Source organism: Chelonia mydas, chromosome 15 (genome assembly GCF_015237465.2).
Source record: "Chelonia mydas isolate rCheMyd1 chromosome 15, rCheMyd1.pri.v2, whole genome shotgun sequence".
Classification (NCBI taxonomy): Eukaryota; Metazoa; Chordata; order Testudines; family Cheloniidae; genus Chelonia; species Chelonia mydas.
The window spans coordinates 4,933,293-4,946,063 of NC_057856.1; the positions used below are offsets into that span (position 1 = coordinate 4,933,293).

The following is a 12,771-nucleotide window of genomic DNA, read 5'->3' on the forward strand; positions in this document are numbered from 1 at the left end:
AGAGTTAAATGGGAAGATCTGAGCCCCTTTTATTTTCCAAGCTTTTCAGTTAACCAGCATGCTTCACCTCTTGTGGATGACGACAGCTTAGGAAAAAGAAATCTTTATTTTATATTTTTTGTATACTTGTACACAAGTAAAATAAAATGCATATCTATATATACTGCAATCTCAGTGAAGGAAAAGGCAGCATTCTTCAACAAATGCTGCCCATAAACATGGCGTGACGGAAATGAACACGGTAAAACTGCAATATTCATAAACATAGGAGTAAAGTAGCATCAAATGCATCACCTCTGCAAATGGGAACTTGCAACGCCGTTCAGTATGACTTCAAGTTACAAACAAATTTTAAACATTCTTTCAGGAGCATTTTCTTACATACTCTTTTGTTTTGTTTTGTGTGTGTGTGTGTGTGTGTGTGTGTGTGTGTGTAAATTATATTTCTTTACCATCTGCTTTAGCAAAAGCTGCTATGTGAGTAAGTGCAGTTTCAAAGACCAAAGGTATAATAACTCACAGGTTTCAGGACAAATAAATTATGTACATCTTGGTTTTGTCTTTTTTTTTTTTTTTTATAAAGGCATCCAGTTAACTTTTGTGTAACAAAGCTTTCTCGGGGTGTATAGCAGTTTGCTTCACTCTTGCAACATTTATGGAGGTCAGCAAAATTCTGGTGTTAATGTGTCATTGACCAAGGGAAAGAGTTGCTTTTAGCAGAGCAACAGTAGGCTCCACACCAAGAGGGGAAGCAAAAGACTCAGGCTTGGCTGTAATGTGGAGCTGTTTCCTTGCTGGGTGAGGCGGCACTGGGCCTTCGACTTGTTTTTTTTAGAGCACCCCTGCCTCTTTTTGGTTGGGACTGTGGAGGGTTGAATGGGAGCTAGGAATTCTGGTTTCAACTTGGTCAATGGAGGGTCTACAACGCTGGGGAAGGTCCCAAAAGGGGAGTCGTTTATTTGCTTGTTGCTCCCATTTTTGGAAGGGTCCGTTTCGATGTACTTGATTTTGGACATGTTCTCCTTATCTTTGAAAGGGTTGTTGGGGGACGGCCGGCTGCTGTGTGAAGATGGACCTGCCTTACCCTTGGCTTCATAAATAAAGGATTTATCAGTTTCCGGTTGGCAGCACTTCTGGGAGCCGTCCCGGGAATTTAGTGGGGAGTCGGTGGTTGGCAGTTTCCCAGATCTGGTCTTAGTACTAAAAACACTTGTTCTTATCTGATTGAAAGAGTCGACACATCCTTCCAAGTCGCTGCTCTGCAGTCTTTTGAGGTCTCTCCCTACCAAGTTAGCGGGCAGATGGCACTCCAGCTCTGATGAAGATCCTTTAAACTGTTTAAACCAATTCCAGAGGGACTGAGCCTGACAGTCACAGATCCACTGGTTGCCATTTAAACGAAGGTATTGGAGGGACACCAAGGGAGCCATTGTTTCTCCAGAGAGCACCGTCAAGTTGTTATTGAACAGATACAAGGTCATCACTTTCCCAAGGTCATGAAAAGACCTGCGGTGAACCAGGCTGACTCTGTTCTGGTGCAACAGGAGCCGATCCAGGTTGATCAGCCCACGAAAGACATTCTCTGATAAGCTCTTAATTTTATTACCATGCAAAAACAGATAGGTGAGATTTGCAAGATCTAGGAAAGTGTCATCCAGCAGGTTCTGCAGGTTATTATCCTGAAGGTAGAGATGCTGCAAGGAGAACAACCCTCGGAAAAGCCCTGTGGATAGCTCCAGGAGCCCACAGCGATCCAGGTGTAAGGTGTGAAGGTGAATGAGACCCTGGAAAGTGGTGGGATTGATGAACTTCAAGTTCACATTGTCACTGAGGTCTAATTCCTCCAGTTTGTCAAGCCCATAAAATGCCCTGGACTCGATGAGGCTGATGTTGTTGGAATGGATCCAAAGGATAGTCATGTTGCGGCAGGAACTGAAGCTGGTGGACCTCACCAGGGTTATCTTGTTGTTGTGCAGGAAGATGCGTTGAGTCTGAATGGGGATCTCAGTGGGGATTACTGTCAGTCCCTGCTGCTGACAGCTTATTGTGATCTTGGGTTCACTGTAGCATACACACGCCCCAGGGCAAGATTCCACTTCCAACTGGATGTTCAAGCAAAGCACCAAAATCAGCAGTTTGCTTCCTAAAGGACAACAAAAATAGAAAGTAAATTAGAGTCAATTACAGGAGAGCATTTTTCTCCGCAACTCTTGTATTAGGCTGAAATTCACCTTTGCAAGTGCATTGCATTAACCACGTGGTATTCGCAAGCAGCGTGTGCCAGGCAGCCAAACAATTACAATAAAGAATTAAAACTCTTCTGCCACTCAACACAATAGTTAAAATCAATGTACGCTTGGAGAGAGAGTCTGAATACTGCATCAGTCTTTCACACTTGGGAGGCCTCAGAGTTAGGCCACAAGTGGAAATTAGTGTTCATATCATTTCTGCATAGTGTGGTATTGCATTGTGTGTTGTGACGATCAGGAAGTGGAGAGAGGTTCTGGATAAATGTCCTAACACAGAGACAGTCCCTACCCCAAAGTAGTAAATAGCCTTACTCCCTGGGGGCATTTCTTTCCATGGCCGAATCACCGCCCCGTTAAGCACTATTCAACACTAGGACCAGGTCTACGCTACAGCCCTATATCGGTATAACGACGACGCTCAAGGGGGTGACAAATCCACACCCCTGAGTGATGTAGTTACACTAACCTAACTCCCGTGTAGACAGTGCTATATTGGTAGGATAGCGCTATGCTGGCTGCATTGCTGTACATGAAGACAAGCCCTCTGCTCAGGAGTGGCCCAGGGCTGGGATGGCAGAGGGTGCAGTAGGCAGGCATGGGTTGCATTATGCCGGTGTTACCCTTTTAGTTCCTCTTAGTCTGGCACACCACAAGCCATGCTGCACCCTCTGCTATCCCAGTCCTCCCCCAGCCCCCCCAAGCAGGTACATGAACGTACAGAAATGTGAACTAGCATCTCTTCTTGTGCCTTTCCATCAGCTGTCTCTCTGCACTAACCCCTTTGTTCTGCAGGAAATGATTGCATCCGACTCTCAGAAGAACTGACAAGCCAAGCATGTTTATAGAGAGACACTAGGGCATTGGGCTTCATTTCTGCCTCTTCTAATACTGACCATTTTGCAGCCAAGTGCTGTGTGATCTCATACCTTGGCCTTCCCTTTTCTCCAAGGAAATCCATGGAGTACTTCTGAAAGAGCAGCGGGGTATGGCTTATGTTTGCCAGAGGGTGACACTGTGCTGTGGGAAGGTTGTGCCCAGCCAGATTCAAGGACCCCTGAGAGTTTCCATCACAGGAGAATCTTTCATTTGTGCTTTGCATGCAATGAGTGTGAAATGGCAACACATTTGCATGCTGAATCTCAGCCCCACTCCTTCCCAGAGCCCAGCCCCACAAGGTGCTGGGGCCCAGACCCTCAAATGGGAGTTACATGCCTAAATACCTTTGAGGATCTGGGCTTGTGTGCTTTCAACTCTCACTGAAACTGGTGAGAGCTGAGAGCAGTCAGCCCTCACAGGGCCCGGCCCCAAATACGCATTAGCAAAAAACTCACAATGCAAGCTGGGTGACTTTTCAGGTGCATGCATGACCAGATTAATCTTTGGTGGGCCCTGGCACCTGGACTGTGGCCCCTCCCCCCCCCCCCCCAAAGCCCGTCTCCTGCTTGGCATCTTCCCCACAAGGCCCTGCCTTGCCACTTGCACAGAGGGAGGGAGCAGAGAGGAGCGAGCAGGGGGTGGGAGGGTGGAGAGGAGCAAGAGATGGGCAGGGCCTCAGGGGGAAGGGGCCGAGTGGGGGCAGGGCCTTAGGGCAAAGCACAAATGGAGGGGGGGAGGGGCAGTGCCATGGTCCGGCACCAGGGCCCTTTCTGAGTGTGGGGCCGGCACACATTGTAAACCTGGTACCGGGTGCATGCCTAGTAGTGAAACGAGGCACACTACAGGCAACAGATCCAGTGAGTTCTCCTCTCTCCGTAACACAGAAACCCACAGGGAGACATTGAAGTGCACCACCGCTCACAGCAAAAGATGCATCTTACCCTGGGCCCATTACACGAGCAAGAACAACAGGCTGAGACTAGCCTGAGAAACCAGGGAAGGCATTTTTAACAGGGCCCTCCTAGTAATTAGCAGCCATGGAATGAGGGTGGTCCCTCTAACTAATCTGCTGAGCCATGATCTGAAAGCAGCACATGCCCCTTTGTGAAATGCCCCATGCCATTCGGGCCACGTGATCGTGTTCCTTTCTGTGTCACGTGTCTCCTTTCCAGCTCATCACAGCATCTGGAGCGAAGGGACACAGAGCATCTTTCTGTGTTCGTTTCTAGGGCAGGTTTGGTCTTTGTGAAGAAACCGGAAATGTTGGTCATGCATTTTAATGCCTCTTTACAGCTAAATTTAAAGTAGTAGCTTGAGAGTAGAGATCAGAGAATCGGGCAGATCAAGACACTGACACAAAACTGTACAAATTAGCAAGACACAGAGAGAGTCCTGGCAGTTCCAGCCAACATATGTGCAGTGGAATCAAAACACCGCTCTCGAATGGCAGAATGCCTTTCACAGGCAAGCCTGAAAGCTGATACTGTATCTAATGCAATCTCCTCATCTCTGAGTCTAAGTAGCAACTTCAAACTCAGATGATAAGAGCATAAATCATATGGAAATTCCACCTGACTGTTTACTGAAGCAACGACAAAGGTATCAAAGTGGCTGAGGGGGAAGAATCTCTTTCACGTGATAAAAGGCTGGAAACCAAGACACATGCTTTACTCCTGTCATAAGAATTCACTCGGCATAGCTAATAAATCGGTAGCTGATCCAATATTCCCACACAGACATGAGATTCCTATACACCATATTTCACTTGGGAGATGACACCGACCCAACACATTTGGATAATATGAGTCTGATATTATTATCTGCTGTGCCTCCCTGGAAGGTTGCATGTTGAGCTCAGTATTATGACACATTCTGGCTGGCTTGTCATGTTTTGACACATCCCATCCCATTGTATGGAGTAAAGTAACACAAGGCAACTGAAGTCTCCTCCCGGGGAGGTGTCACACCAGGAGGAGCCTCCTGGGAAATTAAAACAATCCCGGCATCTCTCTGGCCAGCACGATTCCTCTCCCGCTAAGAAAGAAAAATTGCAGGAAAGGAAATATGTTTTTCTGGAGGTTTCTTCAGCATCATGATTCATAGCATCAGGGGGTCAGGGATGGCGCTCGAGTGGTGGAATTCAGTCAGCACCACAATAGCATCTGCTCCATTGTAACACAGCATCCAGCTACACGTATTGCCTGGGAAATCAGGGCTGCTTCCAGCTCTTCCTCACCGGCATTTACAATAGTGCAGGGCCTAAAACCTACCTGGGAGCAAATCGAACGTCTCCCTGGATGCATCACAGGTGCCCTGCCAGTATGGGAGGGAGGCACAACGTAACCAATGCAGACGGCAGATTTTAGACAGGGGACGGGCCGGGAATGCTTGTGAATATACCCCTCCTCCTGCACACAAGGGACAGGGATGGCATGTAAATACACGCCCCCCCGCATCCCCATCCCCATCCTCAGAGCTATATCACTTGCTTTCAGTACTGTCCATTCAGGTGTTTTGTACCGTTGTGCAGTGAGGGCCCCGCAGGTCCCTGGTGGTGGACACAGCTGCTGGCTGTCTGCCCCGGCCTAGCCCCAATCTCTTGGCCTACGGAGCCAGAGGCTTGGCAGTGTTTCTTCCCAGCCCACAGGAGCAGAAGGAAGTTGACAGGTCTTGCTTCTGCTGCTGGCAGCCTGTCAGTGGCTCTGATTCCTGGCTGCTAGAGAAGCAGCAGAAGGGAAGTAATTCCAGGCGGCACAAGCCTCTCTACTGCTCTAGCTTTTAATTAGTGAGCTCGGTGCTAGCAAGTGGCTCAGATAAGCTCATTTCACCACAGACAGCTCCTGTCAATGGCCTCCCAAGCCTTTTCTCGCTTCCAATTTGTTTCCCTTTGTTGGGCTGGGCCCTGTGCTCACAGGGCTCATTGACGCTTAGCTGCGCCGGTCACCAGGAGCCTGACCGTCTTCCCCAGCCATCAGAGAGGGACCCAGGATAGGCTGCTGAGGTCCATGCCAGCGCTGTAGCCCCCAGCAATGGAAGAGTTCAGCGTAGGCTGCCAATTTTGGTTGGCCGTATTCCTGGAGGCTTTGACCCATGACATCATCTTTACTTAAAGATTCAGTTTTAATTCCTGGAGACTCCAGGACAGTCCTGGAGGGCTGGCAACCCTGGTTCAGTGGGGCAGGGGCACTCGCTCTCCTCCCAGCCCCCACGCTGAGGGCACAGCAGCTATGTCAGTCCTTGAACGTGCACTGCACTTGCCACCCCTAGCCCAGGTCCTAGGGACGATCCACCCCAAGCAGACCAGGAGCTCCCCTAAGATGCGCCTTTGTCTCTCCATGTCGTCCCCCCTGCCCCTGCTGCCATGGCATTTGCTCTGGAAAAAACAGCCCCCTCCCAGTGTCCCAGCCTATGGGCGGGGCTTTGACTGGGAGCTGGAACATGGAACCGGGCTCTGTTTAAAAGACATGTGCATGTTTTTGATTGTGTGTGGGTAGTAGGTGTGTGGGGATTTGTGTGTGATTGTGGGTGGATGAGATGTGTAGGAAGCGTGTGGGTGTTTGTCTCTGCCACCTTTTGTGATCTGATCACACGCCTCGCAATATTTGATTTCTTCCTTAAAGCCCAACTCTTGGACTGAGGTGAGATCTTGTGTTTCCACTAAAAAAAAGTAAGTTTTAAAAAAAAGTTTCTAGCCCTTTTGGCTGAGAAGAAAATTGGGGAAACATGGCCCCTAGATGCTCAGAAGGCAAATCGACAGAACGGGGATTATTTCGTTTTCAATCTTATGATTTTTGGAACCTGACTCATTATTTTTGAATGCTGGGGCCGGACAATGCAGCTGTGTGCAAGCGTGTAGGCTAGTGTGTTTCCAGGTGTGTGTAATGTGGGGTGTGTGTTTCTGAGTGTACCTGTGCATGATAGTATGTAAGAGGTATGTGTGTTTTTCTGTGTGTAGGATAGAGCGTTTGTATGTGTGCATTTGTCAGTGTGCATGTGTGTGTAGTAGGTGGGAGTGTTTGTGAGTGTGTGTTGGCAAGTGTGCTATGTTTAGTAGTAGCAGTAGTATTTGTACTGAGGTAGCCCCTAGGAGCCCAGTCATGACCTACACCCCCACTGTGTCGGGCGCTGTACAAACAGAACAGAAAGACAGTCGCTGCCCCAAGGAGCTAACAGTCTAAGGGTATGTCTACACTATGGAATTAGGTCGAATTTATAGAAGTCGTTTTTTTAGAAATCGGTTTTATATATTCGAGTGTGTGTGTCCCCACAGAAAAGGCTCTAAGTGCATTAACTCGGCGGAGTGCTTCCACAGTACCGAGGCAAGCGTCGACTTCCGGAGTGTTGCACCGTGGGTAGCTATCCCACAGTTCCTGCAGTCTCCGCTGCCCATTGGAATTCTGGGTTGAGATCCCAATGCCTGATGGGGCTAAAACATTGTCGCGGGTGGTTCTGGGTACATATCGTCAGGCCCCCGTTCCCTCCCTCCCTCCGTGAAAGCAAGGGCAGACAATCGTTTCACACCTTTTTTCCTGAGTTACCTGTGCAGACGCCATACCACGGCAAGCATGGAGCCCGCTCAGGTAACCGTCACCCTATGTCTCCTGGGTGCTGGCAGACGTGGTACTGCATTGCTACACAGCAGCATCAACCCCTTGCCTTGTAGCAGCAGACGGTACAGTATGACTGGTAGCCGTCATCGTCATGTCTGAGGTGCTCCTGGCCACGTCGGCCAGGAGCACCTGGGCAAACGTGGGCACAGGGACTAAATTTGGAGTGACTTGACCAGGTCATTCTCTTTAGTCCTGCAGTCAGTCCTATTGAACTGTCTTATGGCGAGCAGGCAGGCGATACAGATTGCTAGCAGTCCTATTGCATCATCTTCTGCCGGGCAGCCATGAGATGTGGATGGCATGCAGTCCTTCTGCACCGTCTGCTGCTAGCCAAAGATGTAAAAGATAGATGGAGTGGATCAAAACAAGAAATAGACCAGATTTGTTTTGTACTCATTTGCTTCCCCCCCTCCCCCATCCAGGGGACTCATTCCTCTAGGTCACGCTGCAGTCACTCACAGAGAAGGTGCAGCGAGGTAAATCTAGCCATGTATCAATCAGAGGCCAGACTAACCTCCTTGTTCCAATAAGAATGATAACGTAGGTGCACCATTTCTTATTGGAACCCTCTGTGAAGTCCTGCCTGAAATACTCCTTGATGTAAAGCCACCCCCTTTGTTGATTTTAGCTCCCTGAAGCCAACCCTTGTAAGCCATATCGTCAGTCGCCTCTCCCTCCGTCAGAACAACAGCAGACAATTGTTCTGCGCCTTTTTTCTGTGCGGACGCCATATGAAGGCAAGCATGGAGGCCACTCAGCTCACTTTGGCAATTAGGAGCACATTAAACACCACACGCATTATCCAGCAGTATATGTAGCACCAGAACCTGGCAGAGCGATACCGGGCGAGGAGGCGAAGTCAGCGCGGTCACGTGAGTGATCAGGACATGGAAACAGATTTCTCTGAAAGCATGTGCCCTGCCAATGCATGCATCATGCTGCTAATGGGGCAGGTTCATGCTGTGGAACGCCGATTCTGGGCTCGGGAAACAAGCACAGACTGGTGGGACTGCATAGTGTTGCAGGTCTGGGACGATTCCCAGTGGCTGCGAAACTTTCGCATGCATAAGGGCACTTTCATGGAACTTTGTGACTTGCTTTCCCCTGCCCTGAAGCGCATGAATACCAAGATGAGAGCAGCCCTCACAGTTGAGAAGCGAGTGGCGCTAGCCCTGTGGAAGCTTGCAATGCCAGACAGCTACCGGTCAGTTGGGAATCAATTTGGAGTGGGCAAATCTACTGTTGGGGCTGATGTGATGCAAGTAGCCCACGCAATCAAAGATCTGCTGATATCAAGGGTAGTGACCCTGGGAAATGTGCAGGTCATAGTGGATGGCTTTGCTGCAATGGGATTCCCTAACTGTGGTGGGGCCATAGACGGAACCCATATCCCTATCTTGGCACCGGAGCACCAAGCCGGCGAGTACATAAACCGAAAGGGGTACTTTTCAATAGTGCTGCAAGCTCTGGTGGATCACAAGGGACGTTTCACCAACATCAGTGTGGGATGGCCGGGAAAGGTACATGATGCTCGCATCTTCAGGAACTCTGGTCTGTTTCAAAAGCTGCAGGAAGGGACTTTATTCCCAGACCAAAAAATAACCATTGGGGACGTTGAAATGCCTATATGTATCCTTGGGGACCCAGCCTACCCCTTAATGCCATGGCTTATGAAGCCGTACACAGGCAGCCTGGACAGTAGTCAGGAGCTGTTCAACTACAGGCTGAGCAAGTGCAGAATGGTGGTAGAATGTGCATTTGGACGTTTAAAGGCACGCTGGCGCAGTTTACTGACTCGCTTAGACCTCAGCGAAACCAATATTCCCACTGTTATTACTGCTTGCTGCGCGCTCCACAATATCTGTGAGAGTAAGGGGGAGACGTTTATGGCGGGGTGGGAGGTTGAGGCAAATCCCCTGGCTGCTGGTTACGCGCAGCCAGACACCAGGGTGGTTAGAAGAGCACAGAAGGGCGCGGTACACATCAGAGAAGCTTTGAAAACCAGTTTCATGACTGGCCAGGCTACGGTGTGAAAGTTCTCTTTGTTTCTCCTTGATGAAACCCCCCACCCCTTGGTTCACTCTACTTCCCTGCAAGCTAACCACCCTCCCCTCCTCCCTTTAATCATTGCTTGCAGAGGCAATAAAGTCATTGTTGCTTCACATTCATGCATTCTTTATTCATTCATCACACAAATAGGGGGACGACTACCAAGGTAGCCCAGCAGGGGTGGTGGAGGAGGGAAGGAAAATGCCACACAGCACTTTAAAAGTTTACAACTTTAAAATTTATTGAATGCCAGCCTTCTTTTTTTTGGGCAATCCTCTGTGGCGGAGTGGCTGGTTGGCCGGTGGCCCCCCCACCGCGTTCTTGGGCGTCTGGGTGTGGAGGCTATGGAACTTGGGGAGGAGGGTGGTTGGTTACACAGGGGCTATAGTGGCAGTCTGTGCTCCAGCTGCCTTTGCTGCAGCTCAACCATACACTGGAGCATACTGGTTTGGTCCTCCAGCAGCCTCAGCATTGAATCCTGCCTCCTCTCATCACACTGCTGCCACATTTGAGCTTCAGCCCTGTCTTCAGCCCGCCACTTACTCTCTTCAGCCCGCCACTTACTCTCTTCAGCCCGCCACCTCTCCTCCGGGTCATTTTGAGCTTTTCTGCACTCTGACATTATTTGCCTCCACGCATTCATCTGTGCTCTGTCAGTGTGGGAGGACAGCATGAGCTCAGAGAACATTTCATCACGAGTGCGTTTTTTTTTCTTTCTAATCTTCACTAGCCTCTGGGAAGGAGAAGATCCTGTGATCATTGAAACACTTGCAGCTGGTGGAGAAAAAAAAAAGGGACAGCGGTATTTAAAAAGACACATTTTATAAAACAGTGGCTACAGTCTTTCAGGGTAAACCTTGCTGTTAACATTACATACATAGCACATGTGCTTTTGTTACAAGGTCGCATTTTGCCTCCCCCACCGCGTGGCTACCCCCTCAACCCTCCCCCTCCCCGTGGCTAACAGCGGGGAACATTTCTGTTCAGCCACAGGCAAACAGCCCAGCAGGAATGGGCATCTCTGAATGTCCCCTGAAGAAAAGCACCCTATTTCAACCAGGTGACCATGAATGATATCTCACTCTCCTGAGGATAACACAGAGAGATAAAGAATGGATGTTGTTTGAACGCCAGCAAACATACACTGCAATGCTTTGTTGTACAATGATTCCTGAGTACGTGTTACTGGCCTGGAGTGGTAAAGTGTCCTACCATGAAGGACGCAATAAGGCTGCCCTCCCCAGAAACCTTTTGCAAAGGCTTTGGGAGTACATCCAGGAGAGCCGCGAATGCCAGGGCGAATTAATCCTTTCACATGCTTGCTTTTAAACCATGTATGGTATTTTAAAAGGTACACTCACCGGAGGTCCCTTCTCCGCCTGCCGGGTCTAGGAGGCAGCCTTGCGTGGGTTCGGGGGGTACTGGCTCCAGGTCCAGGGTGAGAAACAGTTCCTGGCTGTCGGGAAAACCGGTTTCTCCACTTGCTTGCTGTGAGCTATCTTCTTCGTCCCCAAAACCTGCTTCCGTGTTGCCTCCATTCCATTGAAGGAGTCAAACAACACGGCTGGGGTAGTGGTGGCTGAACCCCCTAAAATGGCATGCAGCTCATCATAGAAGCAGCATGTTTGGGGCTCTGACCCGGAGCGGCCGTTCGCCCCTCTGGTTTTCTGGTAGGCTTGCCTCAGCTCCTTAAGTTTCACGTGGCACTGCTTCGGATCCCTGTTATGGCCTCTGTCCTTCATGCCCTGGGAGATTTTGACAAAGGTTTTGGCATTTCGAGGCCAATACCGTCGAATTGTGTCCACAGTACCCCAAATTCGACCCGGCAAGGCCGATTTAAGCGCTAATCCACTTGTCAGAGGTGGAGTACGGAAATCGATTTTAAGAGCCCTTTAAGTCGAAATAAAGGGCTTCATCGTGTGGACGGGTGCAGGTTTACATCGATTTAACGCTGCTAAATTTGACATAAAGTCCTAGTGTAGACCAGGGCTAAGACAAGAGGTGGATACAGACAGACAGGGGAACACAAGGAAACAATGGAAATTGCTCAGCATGATGGGCTGTGGTCTCTGCACACCAGGGGCCTAACCTTTGACAAGTCTGTTGCAGGCATCACAGCAAAAGCAAGTGTTAAGGAGGGACAGTGAGGTAGCTTTGGGGATCTTTGCCGGGAGCTCCTCCCAAACATGAGTGGCCGCCAGGGAGAAAGCATGTAGATGCTTCTTTGAAAATGCAGCAAGTGGGTGATGGAGACTAACATCTCCGACTGTTCGGAGGTGGGAGTCAACATCTGGACAGCGAACGATAGATGACAGGGAGGTGGGGATAGGCTGTGAAGGGCAATCAAAGTAGAGATAGGCAGCATATATTTGATGCAACAGAGAGGAGGGAGCTGACATGGCCAAAGCAATAAACTAGGAGACCGCAGCAATGTCCTGAATGGGCGTTAGTCAGGCAAGACGGCATTGGTTGAGAACAGAGAGAAGGACGGTGCAGTAATGGAGGGGTGAGATGACGAGCGTTTGGATGAGGATTTTAGCAGTGGGGATGGACAGAATCTCACAGCTGTTCTGCAGCAAGAACGGGCAAGATTTAGACATATCCTGGATGGGAGGCGCTAGACAGAGGTCGGTGTTGAAGATGACACCCAGGCTACCAGCCTGAGTAACAGGCAGGATGGTAGCACTTCCGAAGAGGCTGAGAAAGGAGGGAATGGGGAGGATTTGGGGGGGATTTTAAGAGCTGTTTCAGACAGGGTGTGGGGGTGTGTGGGTGTACTAGGGGTGTGTGGGTAGGTGGATAGTGTGTGTGCATGTGTTTCCATTTGTATATATGTACGGGCCTCCGCCATCTGCCTTTCCTTCTTTCCCTCCCTGTCCCTCCCTCCATCTTCCTCTCCTCCTTCTTTTTCTCTCATCTCCCCCCCGCCCCGCTTTCTAGTTTCCCCACCTGGGGAGCTGACAGATAATGGAGACCCAGCCTGGGGG

General features: G+C 49.7%; 1 protein-coding gene across 1 annotated transcript in view; it reads right to left on the reverse strand.

The window, feature by feature from the left end:
* Positions 1-416: 416 nt before the first annotated feature.
* RTN4R (reticulon 4 receptor) overlaps positions 417-12,771 on the reverse strand; it is a 137,097-nt gene continuing 124,742 nt past the window's right edge. Inside the window, exon 2 of the mRNA XM_037879110.2 lies at positions 417-2,143. Within this exon, the coding sequence (XP_037735038.1) occupies positions 714-2,143 (1,430 nt within the window). The 3' untranslated portion in view covers positions 417-713. The remainder of the gene's footprint in view (positions 2,144-12,771) is intronic.